The 21,370-nt window shown below is 42.3% G+C and overlaps 1 protein-coding gene across 2 annotated transcripts in view; it reads left to right on the forward strand.

Moving 5' to 3' along the window:
* COG2 (component of oligomeric golgi complex 2) overlaps positions 1–21,370 on the forward strand; it is a 52,061-nt gene that overhangs the window by 15,159 nt on the left and 15,532 nt on the right. For both annotated transcript variants that reach the window (XM_045783278.2, XM_045783279.2), the window contains exons 2-9: positions 3,412–3,573; positions 4,715–4,780; positions 6,978–7,058; positions 9,720–9,823; positions 12,370–12,478; positions 13,091–13,270; positions 14,922–15,046; positions 19,339–19,465. In XM_045783278.2, the coding sequence (XP_045639234.1) occupies positions 3,412–3,573; positions 4,715–4,780; positions 6,978–7,058; positions 9,720–9,823; positions 12,370–12,478; positions 13,091–13,270; positions 14,922–15,046; positions 19,339–19,465 (954 nt within the window). The remainder of the gene's footprint in view (positions 1–3,411; positions 3,574–4,714; positions 4,781–6,977; positions 7,059–9,719; positions 9,824–12,369; positions 12,479–13,090; positions 13,271–14,921; positions 15,047–19,338; positions 19,466–21,370) is intronic.

Here is a 21,370-nt window from a genome sequence, read left to right on the forward strand (position 1 = left end):
GAAGGTGTTGTCTGGGAGGGTTTCAAGAGACGAAAGTCCAGGCAATTTCTGGCCCCAGTTTAAGAAGCAGGTGGTTTTCAGTCGATGACTGTGAAATTATGGTTTGGTTTGAAGTCCTCTTCTCTGACATTCTCAAGGTTGGTGTTTGGTTGATTAAGAAAGTCAGTTTGGGGCGCCTGGGTGGCTCAGTCGTTAAGCGTCTGCCTTCGGCTCAGGGCATGATCCCGGCGTTCTGGGATCGAGCCCCACATCGGGCTCCTCCGCTGGGAGCCTGCTTCTTCCTCTCCCACTCCCCCTGCTTGTGTTCCCTCTCTCACTGGCTGTCTCTATCTCTGTCAAATGAATAAATAAAATCTTTAAAAAAAAAATAAAAAGAAAGTCAGTTTAAACAGGTACTTTTAAGGAATGGTGCATGTAGTTCTTAGCATTTTATTTGAAAAAAAAAATATATATATATATACATACATTTATTCTCCGTTGGGGTAGTGCCAGGCTCTTTTCTTTGAAAACTGGTCTGCTGATTAGATTTCTAGGTTGTTGGGGCACCTGGATGTTTCAGTTGGTGAAGCGTCAGCCTTCAGCTCAGGTCATGATCCCGTGGTCTTCGGATCAAGTCCCACATGGGGCTCCTTGCTCAGCAGGCAGTCTGCTTCTCCCTCTGCCTCTTCTCCTGCTCATGCTCTCCCTCTCTGTCTCAAATAAGTAAATAAAATATTTTTAAAAAAAGATTTCTATGTTGTCTTTTTTGCATTCAGTTTCAGTTTCTTTAACTGAATTGAATGAGAATCCTATGATCACCCCCTCCCTACCTGGTACATGGTCATCTCACCCATCCCTAATTTAGCAAAAATGTTCTTAGTGATTTCATTGTATCAAGTCTTTCCAGAGTATCTGCCTTAGTTTTCATAAGAACAGTGCTCTTTTTGCACTCATGTTTTGTTGGGTTACACAGTGTTTAATAAAATTACATAGTTATGAAGTAAGTGTAAGTGGCCTTAACTGGTTTGGGAATCATCACATGTGATTGTTGCTGACTACACAGCTCAATGAGTAGCAAAGTCACAGGCGAAGTACATAGTAATTTGCTGCCTCGAAGCATGTTAGCCTACCAGGGGCATCACAGTGTTCTAGAGGGGAAACAACGCATAGCTAATCCTGTGAGACCAATACTTGGAAATTGATTATGAAAGATTCGGAACATCTGTTCAATGGAACACTCAACATCCACAAAAAATATGAATAGAAATGTATGTGTTTTATGAAAAGACAATGAAGTTATATTTTTAGATGGGAAATAGTTTAGAAGAGCATGAGTATTAAGCTTCCGTGTGTGTGTGTGTGTGTGTGTGTGTGTGTGTGTGTGTGTACACATAGAGAAGATCTGGGGTTTCCGTTCAAGATGGTGGTGTAGGAGGATCTTGAACTCATCTCTTCCGTTGGATACACTGAATCTACAGCTCCATATGAAAAATTTCCTCTGGAAAAACCCCTAAAACTAGCTGAGTGACTCCTACACATTAGATGAATAAGAAAAAAAACCTACATTGATGTGAGATTCAGTCTTGCCATAAGCCCCACCCCTGGCATAGCGACCCCTGATTGGGAGGGTACTTACAACCCCAGGCTTCTCCCTGAGGAGCAAAGGGTTTGAACCCCACATCTGGCACCCCAGCTTTTAAGACCTGCATCTGAGAGACAAGACCCCAAAACATCTAGCTTTGAAAGCCATCAGGGCTTGCATCTGTGAGACCCACAAGCCTGTAGTGAACTGAGAAACCGTTCTTAAAGCGGTTGTGTGAGTGGACTCACCCACCCCAGAACTCAGCACAGAAGCAGCAGACTGAGCAGTGTTCAGACTTTCTGTAGAAGAGGCTCGTTTGCTTATCTTAAAGCCCTGAGGGGCAGGTATCTAATTTAACACACATCCTGGGGGCCTAGTAAGGTTTTCTCCAAAGGTGGAGCCGGCAGGTGCCATCTTTGCACTGTCCCTCTGCCTCGCTCCTGGTATCTCCTGGAAAGGAGCTTATATGCTCGTATGATGCCCTAGGTTTTGTAGTTGCTACCTAGCGAGTACCTCTAGATACCTGGCTCCAGTGGTCAGCAAGACTTATACTCAAAGTAGTGAGTGTTGCAGTATTTGCAAGAGCCAAGACTTGGAAATAAGTGTCCACCAGTGTGTGAGTGAGTAAAGAAAATATGTGTGCATACAATGGAATATTATTCAACCATAAAAAGAAGGAAGTCTTGCCATTTATAACAACGCGGATGGACCTTGAGGATATTATGCTAAGTGAAATAAGTGAGGCAGAGAAAGACAAACACTGTATGACCTCCCTTATATGTGGAATCTAAAAAACAGAACAAAATGAAGTCATCAAGAACAAATTGGTGGTTGCCAGAGGCGGTGGGGGTGTGGAGGTAATGGATGAAGTGGGCAAATGGTGTAAACTTCCAGTTAATAAGATAAGTTCTGGGGATATAATGTACATCATGGTGATTGAGTAAATAATACTGTATATTATTGTATATTTGAAAGTTGCTAAATCTTAGGAGTTCTTAGCACAAGAAAAACAATGTGTGTGTGTGGTGATGGATGTTAACTAGTCTTGTGGTGATCATTTCACAATAGATAAAAATACGGAATTGTTATGTTGTACACCCGAAACTAACATGTGTCCATTATATCTCAATTTTTTAAAGTAATTTATATTTTAAAGAGAAAGTCCAGGGCGCCTGGGTGGCTCAGTCGGTTAAGTGATTGCCTTCGGTTAAGGTCATGATTTCAGGATACTGGGATCGAGTCCCACATCAGGCTCCCTGCTCCACGGGGAGACTACTTCCCCCTCTGCCCCTCTTCCCACTCGTTCTCTCAATCTCTCTCTCTCTCTCTCTCAAATAAATAAAATCTTTTTAAAAAAGTAAAAAATAAAGAGAAAGACCAAAATAAAGTCTGGAAGGATGTGAATCATAATGTTAAATAGTGAAAAAAAAAACCCATTAATAGTGCTTAACTGTAGAGCATCAGAGAGTGGGTGGTTTTTATATAATTACTTCTTTGTTGGTTGAAAGTTTGTCAATAAACATTTGTTACTTTTAAAATTAAGAAGATGAAGCTGTTTCTATTTTGAAAGGAGCCTCTTTGATATGTATAATTAAAAAAAATAAAATGCCTTGTATAATCTAGGCAACTGGAGAGAATGCTCTTGGTGAGGGGGCCCCTTTCCTGCCCCTTTATGAAGTGAGCAGACCCCTGCTGTCCCTGTGTGTACTCAGAGGCACTTTTCCCCTGCAGTAATATAGTCTCTTAAATGAATAGAATGGCATTTCTCTCTTATTCTTCCTCTGATTTTACTTTTATATGTAAAGTATGATATTAGTACACTCATTTTTTCTTTCTGGTTTGACTTTCAGGAAGATTTCGATGTCGATCATTTTGTGTCTGACTGTAGGAAGCGTGTCCAGCTGGAGGAACTGAGAGGAGATCTGGAACTCTACTATAAACTTCTTAAAACAGCCATGGTCGAGCTCATCAACAAGGATTATGCAGATTTTGTCAACCTTTCCACAAACTTGGTAAACCTGAAATTCACAAGTCCTACACACACAGACACACTTTCTCTCTCATTCATATTTATTTTTAAAAGTACACGGTGTTTTTAGAAACCTTTCAGTTGATTTTTTCCCCCTTCCAGGAACTTGAAGAGATTACCAATCTCATTAATAAAAGAACTAAACTTTTTGGAATACACTTTTTTGGTTTTAGTTTTTATTCATTTAAGGCTGCTCTAACTTGATTATGTTTTGAATTCGTTAGTCAGTAGTGAAAAGTAAAGGATAATAATACCTGAGTTGTTGTTTTGTTAGTTGCTAAGTGATTACCCCTGAAGTCTTACTTGGTTTAGACTAATTTGCAGGAGCAAATAACTACTCTTAAGGAAATGTTTAATTTACTCCCAGGTGTATGTGTTAGCCAGAGCTAGGTTGAGGGAACATTGGCCAGTATTGATATTTAGAAGGTTTGGTTTTATAAAAATGTTAAGAGTGATTTGTAATGAGTATATCAGTTGTTTGTAAAAGCTGTTTAGAAATGTTGAGTTTTATTACTTGGCAAAAAAGTCTCCTTGTTGATGTTTCGTTTTGTTTTAAATCTGTTTGTCCAGAGAAGTACAGAAAGTAGCAGCTCCATGGGAATTTCAGGAAGCATTAAAATTAATGAGGCATATTTGCTTTTGGGAAATACACCACTAAGATAAATGTTCCAGTAGGATTAGAAACCTAGAAAATTTTATTTCTGTTCTATTTAATTTGGATTTTTCTCAAGGGTTATAATAATGTTTGGGAGAGACATAGCCCATCAGACTTCCACATCAGCTGGCTGAGTATCATATATTACAGACAGAGAGCTGTTCACCTTCTGTGAAAATTTTTCACATTCATTTAAAATGTCATCTAAAGGCAAATTGTTCATAAAGAAGCTTTCATTTATCATGACTTCCTTTATTTTTATAGTTTCATGTATATCAACAGATTTTTTTCATATTCTGTGAGCAACATTAATGGCAAAATAACATTTCTGTTGTTTAGCTAGTGACTTAGCAAAATATGGTTGTGCCAAAAAAATAACTTAAGCCTGGTACTGCTTTGATCATTAAACAGATATGTCAGTGTTACTCCTGATTGTGATGTGTCTGTGCCAACCTGATTTTGCCTTTAGGTTGGCATGGACAAAGCCCTCAATCAGCTTTCTGTGCCTTTGGGACAGTTACGAGAAGAAGTTCTGGTAAGTCTCCAAATGATATAAAACAGTCTACCGTGAAGCATGTTGTCCTCGTTGGCTTTTCTCTAAGAATTCCTTCTATCCGTTAGGTGGTTGTTGGTGGTGGTTTTTTAATGGTTCATGATTATAGTATTCACCTTCAGAAAAGTTGTAAATGGTTTTCTATTTTTGCATATGCTATTACAACCTAAAAAACATGTTCGATTTGAAGAAGACAGATTCTCCGAGTAGACAGCCTTAAAATGTCAGGGGAGAGGAAGTGTATTTCCAAATTCAACTTATTAATGCCACTTTGCTCATATGTAAGTGGTTTCCAACTTGTGGATGACTTGTATTTTAACAATTTGTAATCCACCCCCCCCCCCGTAATTTACATGTGGTTAGGTTCTTAGACTGGTCTGCAAAAGCTATGTAATCCCTAATGTAACTGAAGTCTAATATTAATATAATATAATACCTAATAAATGTTACATTTTAATGTTTAACTCAGAAAAATCTCTGCTGTAGAAATGGGGCTTTCCACCTCTAAGCCATTGGGAATAGGAACTCCACCTGGGTGAACAGTAGAGGGGGAGTTTGGCATCACTTCCAACAGAAAACTGTGCTGACCTGTCCTCCTCGCCTCCCCCAGTCCGTGTCTGGTGCCCTGACTTCCAGCCTTCGTCTGTTCTGATGCACTGTCATCAACTTGGTGCATGACACCATCCTTCCTTGTGTGTTTCCTCTAGCTTGAGTGGCCTCGTGCACCTAGCCCCTAAGACAGTACCTGCAACCTAAGAGACTATAAGTAAAAGATAATTTAAGGGAAGACACAGTGCACGGTTAGAACCAAGAAAAATGGAGAGTAACAGAAATGTCAGTGCTGAGAAGCCCGGGGAGGGCTAGGCAGGGAAGAATGCGTGAAAGAGGTAAATCTTGAACTGTGCCTTGAGTTAGCCAATACTTTCCATTGTTTATGTCTTGTTTGAATTTTACATAATCTTGTTAAGGTACTTTCCCTTGGAGTGGAAGTGATTTTTGTGGTCTGCTGCTGGATTCCACACCAGCCACTGTGTGGCTCTCCCACCACCTTTTTGGTGTGCCTCTTCCTCCCCCAGCCTTGTAGTGGTGCTGTTTTCTGAGCCCAGCCTTCCTTTGGCCTCCTACTTTTCTCTCGAAACCCCCTCCCTGGAAGCAGATTTGCTCTGCTCCCACAGGCTCCCGTCCCACCTCGCCCCCTGTGAGCACCATAGCCCCTCCCTTTTCCATGGCCTGTCTTTATAGCCACTTTTGTCCTGCCCAGCCACAGGCCTGACCTGCCTTTCTGGTCCCAACTCATGAAGCTACTCTGTGAGATCCTAAGATCACTGAGGGATACAACTGTTTCTGTCTTCTTCGTCATTGTGTCCCCATGGGCTACCACAATACTGACGTCCAGGAGGTATTTCATAGTGGTGATGGAGTGAATTCACCTTCCTGTAGAATTTTTGTGGTATGTCCACTTTATTCTAGTTGTTTCCATTACCTTTGTTTTGGCCCTAATTCCTAATTACCTTATACTTGCCTTCATTCATTAGCTTCTGGACATGTTTCTCCACCTATGCACTCTCCCTTTTTCTGGCCTCCGGTTCTTATTTCTTGATTCCTGGTATTTCCAAAACAGCATTTCATCATGATGCATCAGTGCTTCGACATTCTCTAGTTCTCCAAAATGTGCAGAATCTAAAGACCTCATCTGAGTGAAGTCCTCCTAAGTTGACCCTCCCTTCCTATTTCTACTTCTCTCCAGAAGGAAGCCTGCAGTGCACACGGCTGTGTGCCCGTCCGACCCTGACCCCGAGTGCGAACGCACTTACATCTTCTCGACATCCCCTCCCCACCTCGGCAACACGCAGGCTTCCAGAGTCGGATTCGAGCCCCACATCTTTTCCAGACTGTCCTATACTTTGCTTCAGATTAGCCGCTCTCTGCCCTGACCCCCGTGACTTTCTCTGTATATGTATTATTATTCTTCTGGCTGTGCGACCCTGCCTTTGTGTCATTTTGCCCCCAAATCATGAGTACCCTCAACAGCAACTGTGTCTAGTATTTCGTGGTTTTGTCAATATCTGGGTAGTACTGACGTGCAGGTATTAACTTGTGTAGAATTGAATGAGACGTATAAACTTGATATGTGACAAAACAGTTTCTACAACACATTTTCTCTATTGTTCTTTTAAAGAGTCTCAGGTCATCTGTCAGTGAAGGAATTCGGGCAGTAGATGAACGAATGTGTAAACAGGAGGACATAAGGAAGAAAAAGGTATCCTCCAGTAGAATTCTTATGCTGCATGCCCGTTAAAGCCCTCTCGTCTTGTCTCCTCATACTTGCCAGCACTATTCAACTTTTTTTCCAAAACTCTCAATGCATGTGCGTATTACACATTATAATGTCACGTTATCTACTTGAAATAATAAGACAGAATTTTAGAGGTACCCACATGGTCTCAAGATCACTTTTTCCAGAACAAAAAACAGTAATAACTGATGTCGGCAAAGCACTTGACAGTTTAACCGCCATATAAATTTTTAGCACCGCTGAAAAGAAAACATGCCTGCTTAGAGATTAGGATAGAAGTGGGCTTTCTAAAGCAAACTTGGTATCCTGCTGCAGGTTTGTGTTTTAGAAGAAACAGTATGTTGCTCTCTCGTTCTGCCATGTGTATTTCTTCTTTTGTTTCCCTCCCTTAAGTAGACCTCTGTATGCACTGCCTTTACTGTTCAGTGTTCCTGAGTTTTAATTTTATTTTCTGATTTTGTTTTCTTTATGTTCTGGTGTTAACTTTTATTTTTTTAATTCCCGGTAGTTAACGTGCAGTGTTGAATTAGTTTCGGGTGTGCAAGACAGGCAGCGGCTCCGTGCATCCATGGTGCTCACCCCCGGGAGTGCGCGCCTTAGTGCCCATCACCTATTTCACACATACCCGATTTTATTCACGATCATAAAGATGTACGGGCACAGTGGGCATTGGGATGGCAGACTTCTCACCCCAGCCTGCTGCTCTATACGGTGTTTCCCTATGTGTATTTATTAGCATCTTTGTTAAAATCTCAGGGGGGAGAAGCCTCTTTGAGAGACCTTCTGTTTTTTGTTTTTGTTTTTTTTTTAATGATTTTTTATTATATTATGTTAGTCACCATACAGTTTTCGATGTAAGGCTCGATGATTCATTAGTTGTGTATAACACCCAGTGCACCATGCAATATGTGCCCTCCTTACTACCCATCACCGGTCTATCCCATTCCCCCAACCCCCCTCCCCTCTGAAGCCCTCAGTTTGTTTCTCACAGTCCATAGTCTCTCATGTTTCATTCCCCCTTCTGATTACCCCCCTTTCTTTATCCCTTTTTTCCCCTACCGATCTTCCTAGTTCTTATGTTCCATAGATGAGAGAAATCATATGATAGTTGTCTTTCTCTGCTTGACTTATTTCACTTAGCATTATCTCCTCCAGTGCCGTCCATGTTGTAGCAAATGTTGAGAACTCGTTCTTTTTTTTTTTTTTTAAAGATTTATTTATTTATTTATTTGACAGAGACAGCCAGCGAGAGAGGGAACACAGCAGGGGGAGTGGGAGAGGAAGAAGCAGGCTCCCAGCGGAGGAGCCCGATGTGGGAATCGATCCCGGAATGCCAGGATCACGCCCTGAGCCGAAGGCAGACGCTTTAACGACTGCGCTATCCAGGCGCCCCATAGAACTCGTTCTTTCTGATAACTGAGTAATTTTCCATTGTATATATGGACCACAACTTCTTAATCCAGTCATCTGTTGAAGGGCATTTCGGCTCCTTCCACGATTTAGCTATTGTGGACATTGCTGCTATGAACATTGGGGTGCATATGGCCCTTCTCTTCACTACGTCTGTATCTTTGGGGTAAACACCCAGTAGTGCAATGGCTGGATCATAGGGTAGCTCAATTTTTAACTTTTTAAGGGACCTCCACACTGTTTTCCAGAGTGGCTGTACCAACTTGCATTCCCACCAACAATGTAGGAGGGATCCCCTTTCTCCACATCCTCTCCAACAATTGTTGGAGAGACCTTCTGTTTAATTTTCCTTTAGATCTCCTCTCAGCTTTTGTCCAAAGAATTCACGTAGTGCGTTTCCAAACAAAATGATAAGCTTCATGAGAGCAGGGCATTTTTCTTGTTTAATTCACTCGTGTCCCCACTGTCGGGAAGAATGTAAGCTCCCAGGGGGTGTTCAGTAACTATTCATTGAATGGATGACTGTATTTTTTTGTTCTTTTAAGGATGAGAGTTCTCTTTGATAATATTTGTAGTGCAGAAGGTCTTTAATGAGTCGACACTTGGGCATATAGGTGTAGCATGCACATGTAGACTGAGGGTAAATATGATCCGAAACTAAAATTAAAGCATGAATAAAGGGCCATAAGAAAATAAATGGAGGGGCGCCTGGATGGCTCAGCCTGTTAGGCGGCCGACTCTTGATTTCGGCTCAGGTCGTGATCTCAGGGTCATGAGATCGAGCCCCAGATCGGGCTCCGTGCTCAGCAGGATGTCTGCTTGAGAGTCTCTCTCTCCCTCTGCCCCTCCCCCACACATGCACGTGTACTCTCTCTCTTTCAAATAAATAAATAAATCCTTAAAAAATAAGAAAGAAATGGAGTGCCCATAGGTTCGGGATGGGAAAAAGAAGAAATAAGAGTACAGCATATGAGAAGGCAAAAGTCTAGGGTGTTTCTTTTTTTTCCTATAAACTTGGAATAGAATATTGAAATATGCTTGTTTTAGAAAGCCAAAATTAAGCTCTGTGTTTTTAGAAATATTTAAAATGTAGGATGCTCTGTATATTTGAAGTTGACTTTTGGTTTTATATTTTTTGCATTTAGCATGGGAAATAAAGATGATTAAGAATAAAGATCGTAACTTTTTTTGTTTGCTTAATTTTTATTTTTACAGATGTGTGTGTTGAGGCTTATACAAGTTATTCGATCAGTTGAAAAAATTGAAAAAATCTTAAATTCTCAAAGTTCTAAAGAAACATCTGCACTAGAAGCAAGCAGGTAAGCATTTTTGTATAAATAGCACGTTAATTAATACATCATATCCAGTCTGATTTGGAGGTGTTTTTTTTTTTTAGCTAGAATTCATTTCTGAACAAGAAGAAAATCCCGGTCTGTGGCTGAGTGTTTTTGGATGTAGCTCCAGGAGAGTGGAGCCCATGAAATGGCAAAGTTTCTAATACGTCCCTATAAACCCTTTGGCTATAGGCCACAGTTCTGACATGTCACCTTTCAGGGGGTCAGAGGCAGTGTGCTTCCAGTGGAAAATTTTTATATTTGGAATCACCTTCCCTGAGGACTAACAAAATCCTGTTGATCTTCAAGGTGTACCATTCATCTTTCTTAGATTTTTTTTTTCTACACATGCCCAGAGTATTACCATCGATGTATTTTGCACCAACATTATATCATTATGAAACTGTATAGGACACATTTAGTTGAAATGTATAAACAGGAAAGCAAAAGCTTATGAGATAAGAAAAAAATGATGGCTTTCTTTGTTATACTGTAACTGTCTTATTCCCTCCCTGGTGTGAACTTTCAGTCAGCCAGGTAGATGAGTGACTCAGAAAATGAGTTGTTAGGTCCTGTCAACGCCAGTGGGATGCACGGTGGTGCAGTGGGAAGAGCACAGGCTTGTCCTGCATGTACCAGTTGGGCCTCGTGAGTCAAGGTCGTCCGGTGCCTTGTGTCCTCTGTCATGTCAGGCTAACAGTCACTCCACCTGCAGGGTTATCTCGACCGCTGAGATACGCTCAGCCATTCCGGGCATACACAGGCCCTCATATGGGTCAAATTTCGGTCTCACGTGAGCTTTTCTTAAAATCACATTGATAGCTGTAATATTTTTCCATGAGTCATATTGGATAACCTGCAAAACCAACCAACCAAATCCAAGTTGAATGCACCCATAGTTCAGAGGCTTGGTCATCCTTTAAAGGTATGTTGGATTTCTTAATTTTAGGAATTAAGGTTTCAGATTTGGAAGGGACTTTAGAGACTGTATGCTCCGCATCTCTAATGATGTAGCTGAAGAGCGGAGACATCCCAAAGGAAGCAATTCTAGGATCTGAGGTCTCTGCCTCCTTTCATATCAGGCTGTGTAACTAAGTGGTCAGTCCCTGCCGTGTTTGTGTCCTCAGCCCGTAGCGCTTGTGCTTCTGCCCCCGTTCGTCCGCACTTAGCAGAGACTCCGAGAGCGTCCATTCTGACCAGTCCGGTAGGGCCTGTGTGTCTCCAGCGGCTCCGCTTCGCTGCGGCCCTCAGCAGCTCTCACAGCCTCTCCAGCCATGTCCTCGTTTGGCCTCTGGGAAGCCTGCCTTCCAGTGTTCTTCCCATCTTTGCCATTCCGCTGTGCTCCTCTGATAGAAACACCTCAGTGATCTCTGTTTCTATAACCCTGTCCCTTTGCAGTGCTGTCTTTGATAAATAGACATTCTGCTCTTTCTTGCTCAGAATTACCTTTGAGGATTTTTTTCTTGAGAAGAGCAGCTCTGAGCTGTAGAGGAAGGAAAGCCGGAGCAGGTTCGGTGCATAGTAAATACAGCGTGCTTGCCAGGCCGAGAGACGTTGAGATAAGGATAAATGTGAAATGCACACGAGCTTAGTCAGTAGAGTCAGGGATTAGGCTTCGGGGTTGGTGGTGCTGGGCGCTTGCTTTCCCTGCACACTAGTTTGGATGCTATAGGACGGGGCACACCGCTGCCAGTCTCCATACATCTTGTGTTTCCTTATGATGTGGGCTCTCCTCACCACCTGACTGCTCATCATCGGATGTAGGATGCCTCAGAAAAACCTTTATAGCTTTTTTTTATTATTATTATTCAGCTTCCTTTGGTGTTGATGCTTTATCATGTGTTTGGGGGTCGGGAGGGAAGTGCATTCATTACACGTGGTGGCAGATTCACAATGAGTGTTCTCTCACTAGGACCCAGAGCATGGAGCTTGCTCTTTCCACTGTTCAGTAAATGTAAACTTAAAATCAGCTATTTTGAGGTGTTTCATTTATTGCTGCTAGAGGACCAGTTTTGTTTGATTGAGGAGACAGCAGTAGCTGGTACTTTAGAAGTATTAGAGGTGTTTTAGAGGGAGGGAGAATGAGGCAGGCGGAGAAGAAGAAGAAGATTCATGTATGAATGATAGGATAGGGCGAGAGAGAGAAGGAGATTAGATAGGAGGAAGGTCATGAATGGGAGAGCCTGAGGAACGTGGTGGAAAGATGCAGTTGTACCCAGACTGACCTAGAACAGCTCCTGCTACCTGTCTGGGCCCTGTGGCCGGGGCCAGGGCAGCATCAGTGGCCTCTACGGAATGACCCCTCCCCCCTCCCCAACCCCCCGCACCTGGAACCTGCTGCACATACAGTTTGTCGTGACAATTGATGGCATGCAGGTGCAGGTGCCCTAGCTGTGTCACAGCGGGACGTGGGGACACGCTGTGAAGAAAGTTGTAGCACGGGGGTGCGAAAGCCTCACCGTTGCTAACCGGGTGATGTCTCAGAAATTAAACAATTTTGGGAATTACATTTCTACAATGGTCTCTACTAGCCCACTTTGGACTGGACAGATTTTGGAGAGAATTGCCACAGAATTTAACCAGTTACAGTTTCATGCTGTTCAGAGCAAAGGCATGCCTCTTCTGGACAAAGTAAGACCGGTAAGTGTGATTTAGATGTTCCTTTTGCTGTTTGAGAATTTCCCAGCTGATTGGGCTTAACCTAGCATCACCCCTGATAATTGCTGCTCTATAGGATTTTGAAGCTCTCTTTGAATTTTTTCTTTCAGTTTTTGTTGCTTGGGCCCCTGCTTCCTATGTGTCACGCTGTGTAGGTTTTGTGGAATGACACAAGCATATCCTCCAAACTATACGAGTAAAATTAATTCTGACTTCATGTAACTTGACACATTATATGATGTAGTCAGAGTTCATTTATCCAAAGCCCTGGACTGGGTTTAAATGCACATTTGTCAGGTTTACTCTGTAGCTTAAGAAAATAACTTTTTGTCATTCTGTAATTCTGTCTAAACTTTCCTTCGATGAAGCAAAGATTTACTTACAAAGAAATCGGGAGAAGAAGAGATATGTGTTGTTACTCTGCAGGAAATGTTAATATTTTAATCTTATATATATTCTAGTAGAATAAGAGGTTCATTTTACATATATATATATATATATATATATATATATATATATATATATATATATATATTGAATTTTTAGAAACTGTTCTACCTGGAGCTTTCTTTACTTGTCTGTTTCTTCTTGCAGCGGATAGCTGGCATTACGGCCATGTTGCAGCAGTCCCTGGAAGGCCTGCTGTTAGAAGGTCTTCAGACATCCAACGTGGATATAATACGGCACTGCTTACGGACCTACGCCACAATCGACAAGACTCGGGACGCGGAGGCCTTAGTTGGTCAAGTCCTGGTGAAGCCATACATGGATGAGGTTTGTGCACCTCACGTTCTCCGTTCAGCAAACACTCACAGAGCATTTGCTCTGACTTCAGTTCTTCACTGGGTGTGAGAGAGAGAGCATGGATCTTTCTGTGAAGATTCTCCTAGTTATTGCACTTCCGGGTGTAAGAAAGGATTAGTCCCCGTCAGTTACCGCCAGTGCGGCAGGAGTCAGGCATGTGCTCTGGTATCTTCTCACGATGCCATAGCTCGAGGATCATCTTAATTTCGTAGGGGGTCTTGCCTAGGAAGAAGGTATGGATCAGAACATTTTCAGGTCAGTTTTAAGTTCTGTAAATTATACGTCAATGAAGTTGACGAGAAGGATGTTTGCAGTGCTGGGGTCAAATAGAACAGGTAAGCAGATGACCCCACACGGCGCACGTGCCTGCTGGAGGAGCTGGAAGACAACCCCATGAGCGTGGAAAGTCCGTGAGGGGAGATGTCTGCACAGAATAGATTTAGCCTAAGTCTTAAAAAGCGTGGAGGAGTTTGCCAGGCCAGGAAGGTGGGAGGGAGGGAATATTCAAAGATGAAGGGCTTTTATGGGCAAGTTAGCAGGGTAGTACCTTCAATCTGGCACTTGGTTGCCCAGTGTCCTTGACCTATGAGGATGTAGTTCATATAGGAAGTAAGTACATCCTGCCTCTGAGCAGCCAGGGATAGGCTGCGCCGTATGAGGTGTCAGCCCTCAGCAGTTTCCGACTTAGAAGGTGTCAGTTTCATCTGGTTCAAGCTGATAGAAGTCACGAAGCCCGTCCTCGGTGTTTGAGGACTTGCTTCCAGTCACTTGCCAGTGTGCATGCTCTTTCTGTCCAGTAAGTACAAAGCTACCCACCATGACTTCAGGATGAAAGTCTTCCGGTTTAAACAGGACAGTGAATCCCATTGATAAAAGTGAAATTGAAGGATTAATTTCAGTAATCCTCTCAGCTTCATTAGGATTACTAAAACTAAATGATCTGTCAGTTCTCTGTGTGTATCCTATTATATTTTGTAGCTATCTCTTGGGGGGGGATGAAAAAGATTATGTTATTCTTTATCAGTAAGTGAAAATATTTTAGTTACTAATTTATGCTTTTTTCATTGAGCTGAATCTAATGTGCTAAATTAGGGAAGTACTTTAAGTTTCAGTGGCATGTTAAATGAACTATGGCCACGTTTGTATTTTGTTTGCTTGTCATTCACCTCCTGAAACTCAACCTTACCACAAAAAATAAAATACTAAAGCAAAATAAAATGTGTTTTCTTCCATCACTCTCTGTCTCAACCCTTTCCCTAATGTGGTGATGGTAGATGACAAGGCCAAGGTGAAGACGGTACAGAACCGTTGTCTGGGAACACGGTATTTTCTTTCAAGCTCAGAAGGGAAGCAGATGAGTGTGTGTGATGTTTCAGCTTCAGGCCAGTCTCTTGTCACCCAGCCTTTGTGTCCTCCAGGGTCAGAACTGTGTCCCCTAATCCCAGGACCTAGTTTTCAGTGCAGCTGTCACTCACCTCCAGTTTAGAAAGCGTGTCATGTGGGGAGGAGGAATGAGGAAGCGTATTTTTAAGGTTTTCTTTATTCTTTTCTCTGTAGTGTACAGTTCATGCTTCTCTTTCAGGTTCTTTAAAAAAAAAAAAAATGCTCTTCCTTCTGGTAGGTGATCGTAGAGCAGATCGCTGAGTCTCACCCAGATGGCCTTCAGATCATGTACGATAAGCTCCTGGAGTTCGTTCCTCACCACTGCCGCCTCCTTCGAGAAGTCACAGGAGGAGCCATCTCCAGGTGACGTAAACTGCTGCGCTTGCCCCTCAGCTCAGACCACCTGTTACCTCCTGGCGCGCTGCTGATCATTGGCGTCTTGTCTGACCTGGGAACGTGTGCACTTTCCTGTTTGTTACCAGTGCCGTGAGGCGTGGGTATCACTAGCCTGGGTTTACAGGGAAGGAAACGAATAGTGGGAACGAATCTTGAAGGTTATATTTCTCTGACTCCAGAGGCTCTACTGTTCCCTTCTCACACTTTCTCCTTAATCAGGTTTGAATTCAAAATTGGTTTCATCATCTGTCTAGAAATATCAATTCAGTTTAATTCAACAAGTTTTATACTGATTGTGATTAAAGTCATGTTCAATTTTCCCTCCCTCTCTTAGTTCATTTCCGTGGCTTTCCAGTTCTGTTTCATGAATATCCAATTTCCTTCCACCGTCGCCATCGTCCCAGTCCAGACCTTTGTCGCCTTTTGTCCAGGATAGCAGGCTCTCCCCATCTGGTCTCCTCGGCTCCACCTGTCCGTCTTCATTGCAGCCCTTGGCTGTCCCATCTCCCCAGAACTCTGCCACCTTCCTAAGTCTTTTATGGCTTCTCATAGCTCATAGAGGAACATCCAGTCTTCCTGGCGCAGCCTGTGAGGCCCCTGATGCCCTGGTCCCGGTTGTTCTCCACTGTAGAACTTTCCCCCATACCACTGTGGTTCCCGGCCAGACAGTAGCACTTGACCTTCTCTAACACACCTTGTACAGAAGATCCCTGACTTCACATTGGTTCAGCTTACGGTTTTTTGACTTTACGATGGTGCAGAAGTGATGTACATTCAGTAAAAAACGTACTTCACATTTTGACTTTGGTCTTTTCCTGGGCTAGTGATCTGTAGTAGGATCCGCTCTTGTGGTGCTGGGCAGGGGCAGCGAGCACAGCTCCCAGGCAGCCATGCGATCACGAGGGTCAGCAACCAACACACTTAAACCATCCTGTTTCTTGCTTTCAGTGCAGTGTTCAGTAAATTGCATGAGATATCAGACTCTTCATCGTGAAATAGGCTTTGTGTTTGGTGGTGTTGCCCAACCGTATGATGCTGTAAGTGGTCTGAGCATATTTAAGGTAGGCTGGGCTGAGCTCTGATGTGCGGTCGGTTAGGTGTATTAAACGCATTTTCAGCTTATGAGATTTCCAACTGAACGATGGGTTTATTGGGAGCTAACTCTGTCGTAAGTCAAGGAACAACTGTACTGTGTGCTTCTGTGCTTTCCCTCGTTGTCTCCTGCCCTTCCCATTCCCTTGTCTTTCTGTTGACCTCTTACTCCACATAAAGCTCCAGCTCAGATACCACTGTTTTTTTAGATTATTTATTAATAATATTATTATTTATTAAATGACAAGATCTCATCCCCAAGGTAAATATTTAATAATTGTATTTATTTATTTGAGAGAAAGCACAAGCAGAGGGAGGGGCAGAGGGAGAAGCAGGGTCCCCACTGAGCAGGGAGCCCAATATGAGGCTTAATCCCAGGACTCTGGTGTCATGACCTGAGCCGAGGGCAGGGGCTTAACCGACTGAGCCACCCAGGCATCCCTGAGATACCACTTCTTTCAAGAGACCGTCTTTTATCCTGATGTTCAGCGTTAAGCACGTCCTCTGGATTCCAGTACAAGTTGGCTTTTGCCTCTGTTGAGGACTGATGTCCATAGGCTTAGCACATGCTCACCTTCTGCGCTGCCCACCCCTTCCTGCTCACACCTGCTAAAGATAGCAACGACCCAGTGTCTGCAAAATGAAAGAATTAATCTATTTTCAGCATTAAAAAGGCAAATGAGGTCCCTAAACTTTATGAAATAAGCAAGCAATATGTTTGGTCTTGAATTTTTATTCTTTGGAAAGAAAAATCTGGTGTACTAAATATGCCACCTGACCACTGAAGTACCCTGTTTCCACTACGTGATTTTAGAGAAAGCCTGGTTTTGCCACTTGTGTTTAGTAGCCATGAAGATTTAGTTGGATTTGGATTTCATGTGAGAATTTAGAAGTCATGATGTAGCGACACGTGGGTGGCTGTCAGTTGAGCATCTGCCTTCTGCTCAGGTCCTGAACTCTGGGTCCTGGGATCGAGCCCCATGTTGGGCTCTGAGCTTAGTCCGCTTCTCCCTCTGCCCCGACCCCTGGCTTGTGCTCTGTCGCTCTCAAATAAAATCTTAAAAAAGTCATGATGTAAAATTTAAGAAGTCACAGTTAGGAAACAACCAGTCATTAGATTGGACAAGGCTAGTCTTGGTCCTGAAATGTCAAGTTTCAAAGCTTTCCAAGTTCTTCCACAGTTTTCATTGTGGCAGAATTCATGTAGAAGCCTCAGAAATTTGAGGAATCAATTTTTTTTATTTAAAGATTTATGTGAGAGGGAAGGGGAGAGAGAGTGGGGGAGAGAACATGAGTGGGTGGGGCAGAGGGAGAGGGAGAAGCCAGCTCCCCACTGAGCAAGGAGCCCAACGCAGGGCTCGATCCCAGGACCCCAAGATCATGACCTCAGCCGAAGGCAGATGCTTCACCACTAAGCCACCCAGGTGTCCCATTTGAGGAATCTAAATTGTACCTTAGTAGGTCGTTATTTGCCTCAAGCACCCTCATTATGCCGCCCCTGACCCCCCTTGCTTAGCTCCTGCCTTCAAATTTCCACACACTTGGCTCAGTGCGTCCCTTGTGCAGTCTTTACTATTTGCCCGTGTCGCCTCAGTATGTGCTCTTTATAATCTGGCAACACCAGTGGCCTGTAGCATTTATCTTCCAAAGAATAAGGATTTACTTTTCTCATTTGCCATCTGGTTCAACTGTTAATCTTGAGGATGTAAATTTTCTCTTGGGGCTTTAAGTAGATATTTACCTTGGGAATGAGGAGACCTTGTCATTTAATACTGCTTATATTCTGTGCATCTGTCGTTTTAAAATCCTTAATGTTATTCTTTCCTTCTCTAGATACCTTAATAGAGCTAGTTCTTAGTACGAGGGAAAGTATATATACTACTGTGAAGTGTGGCATTGGGTATGTGGAAGTACGCATCTTCTTTGCCCTCCCCAGCCCTCCTCCAAACCACCGGTGATTTCTTATCAATATTGAACTATAGTAAGATTATTTGGTATCCCTTCCTGGAAGTGAGGCATAGCTTCCTTGATAATCCATCTTTCCTGATAATTTTTGCTAAGCAGGAAAATTATGAAAGCATTTTTCTGTTTATTTTTAATACCAGCATAGTAAATCCCGATTTGCTATCACAACTTAGCTACAAAACTCCCAGTTTTGCTGAAATAGGAACTTATATTGAATTGTTCACCATTGTTAAAATTATCTTAAAATAGAGCATATTGCACAACATACAGCAGTCAGAGTGGGTAGTCATTGAGGTGGTATTTGCCTCGAAGATATTTACTTATGTGTCTTTAAGTTCAGGAGAAACTTGAGGAATCTGCCTTATTTATTTACTTAATGTATGTAACCATTCCTAACATAGCACTTACTGTATGCTAGGCCCCAGCCTAAATGCTTTACAGATGGTAACCCATATGATGCTCCTGTGGTCCACATCCTATCATGTCCATCTAAAGATGAAGACAACCAAGCATAGACGTTAAAGGGCCCACGATTTGAACCCAGGCACTCTGGCTCCAAGTGAATGTTTCATCTCAGTGTTGCCTCTCATTGACGTCTGTGACTTAGAAATCCAAAGTCCAGCCCTTTTGCTAAAAAATGCAGAATAAAGCAGGGACACAAACACAAAAATTAATGTGGCAAGTTTTTTTTATCAGGATTTGTGATCGAGATTTTACTTGGAACAGTCCTAGAGTTTTAGAACTAAAGGTGATAATTGGAGATGGCTTCATCTTCACAGAGCTGTTCGTAATTGGTAAATTAGCATAATTTACAATGCTTCAGGGCTTAACGGTATTAAGATTGAACGCAAAGATTGCTTTTCCTGTGTTACTAGACTACTTCTTTTCCAAGGTAGAGTGTAAATATGGTGGCCTAATTAGGGGAGGAATCGGGCCAAAGCAGTTTGACACCAGCTTGCTCTCCTGTGTGGTAAATAGAAGAGTCAGGATACAGAGGACATACCAGCTTCAAGGTGAGACTGGGATCAAGGAGTAACATAGAAGTGTGGGGTTCTAAACCAGCTAACTAACAGAGAGAGTTTTTTGTAAAGATTGAAATAAGTTTTAGGCTGAGGAACTTCTAGTAAAATCACCACAGTAGAATTTCTCCCTTTATAAAAGAGCACAGCGTATCTGACTGAGATTTTGCTCTTGTCCTACAGTGAAAAAGGCAATACTGTTCCCGGATATGACTTTTTGGTGAACTCTGTCTGGCCAGAAATAGTACGAGGATTAGAAGAAAAATTGCCTTCTCTTTTTAATCCTGGGAATCCTGATGCATTTCACGAGGTACCTTTTCCTCCATCATCTTGATTCTTGAAGATACTAACCAGAGGCTTGAGACTAATCATATTTTCTGCACAGTTTTGGTTCTGTGGTTTTTTAAAAATAAAAATTTGAGTTCGTGAGTAGCATTTACAAAATTGTTTAATCCAAGTAGTAGTCTCTGATACTTTTGGGAATAAATATTTTAATTTGGGAATGTATACTAAAATCCGGTCTAAACACAATTGTGACTAGATACGTACATTATTTTCTCACTTTAAAAAGAGATCCTAAAGACCATTAAAAACCAGTCTCCTTGCAGTTGTTTTCCATGAAAAATTAGGTTTGCAGATCTGTACTGTATAATTTTTAAGGAAAACAAAAGGTATTGATTGGATTATAAAATCCTTATTAATTTTTAAAGTGTAGAGAGGTAGACAGCAATTGTGGTGAGCCTGCGGCCTAGTGGACTTCAAAAACGGGTAAAACAACAAATTTGGAGCTTTATTATTCCAGAAATACCACTTACCTATTCTCTTGACTAATTGTGTGATGTTAACAGTATGTCGAACGATATGATTACTTGGTGTCACTTGGTAAATTATATGACAGTGATTTTTGTGATTTTAAAAATTAGGGCTCTTAAAAATAGATACTGTAGCAGAATGAAATAGTGGTCTTAGGCATGAACCATTTAAGACCCTTTACGTTTTGCTGTACTCTAGAGAATTGTACTGATCATGTTAGGCTCGGGAGATGTTTCAGCTCAGAAATGACACTTTCTCATAGCAGGTTGATTTTAGAATTCTAAACCAGTACTTAATGTTGGTGGGTATATTTCAAGCAAGCATAGCATCTGTCAGTTTCTTTCAAAAAATGCTTTCAGCTTTCAGCATTGCTGTGACAAGCTTCTTGTGAAGAGAGAAACATTTTTGTATTCCTTTAGCGTCCCATCGTATGCAAAGGTAGAATATGTTTTATCCCAAAAGGATGAATAATACCTTTTCCTCAATTCCACACGCCTAGACCACACTCGGGATTCCGTAAGTGTTGCTCAGAATCAATTGAAAGAGATTAAAAACGTGTGGTATCAAGTGCACTACGATTCTGGCCTAAGCACAGACTTCAGCGTATTTAGGTAAATGGTTTGGGGAGCCAGAATTGAGCCCCTCTTAATTAAGAAGCATATGGAAGGTCCACACACATTCCCTGTAGAGCCTGGGCACTTGGGGCCTAGAGTACCCACAAAGGAATGTGCATTTCATAACAGCTGTGGTTTTGCTTTGCTGACTGACCACGGTTCTGTGTCCTCTATTAGCCTTGTCTTTGGGTAAATTCTCTCTGAGCCTAAACAGAAGAGGAAATGTCATCCTTAAAATACTAGCAGTAGTAGTTACCTGATGGGGTAGTTTTGTGAGCGAAAGTCAGTAGGACAGTTTTAGGCCCAGTGCACAGGTGGTGAGCGCTGAGTAAGTTTCAGCTGGTGCACGTGTGAGCGCCCTGTCAGCTTTTGTGCTGTTTCGCCTATAGAAATGACGTGATTACTCACCTGGTTTGATTCTATCCTTTTAAAAATGTTCTACTTCTCCTTCTTCTGGAGCGGCAGTGAAAATGATACCACTTAATTTACAGTCTCTTCCAGTTCCGATGGACTAGGTTAGGGGTCCCCTAGAATATGAGAGCTGTCGTTTACAGAGCAGTGGGTTTCCGGATGGGCTTGCCACATAAGACCTTGAGCAGGTCACCGAACCACTTTGGGCATTACCTGATCTTCAAGTCAGGACCTGGGAAGCACGAGCTCTCCAGATCCTTATCAGCTCTGGAAACGAGTCAAAGTGTTCACCTTCTTTATCTTGCTTACAGCTTTCCCTGTATGTTCCTGTCTCTGGTTAATTTGCTTACAATGAAAATTCCACCTGTTCGTTCTTA

The sequence above is a fragment of the Ursus americanus genome, chromosome 6 (assembly GCF_024610735.1).
Source record: "Ursus americanus isolate L20-20 chromosome 6, mUrsAme1.1.p, whole genome shotgun sequence".
Lineage (NCBI taxonomy): Eukaryota > Metazoa > Chordata > Mammalia > Carnivora > Ursidae > Ursus > Ursus americanus.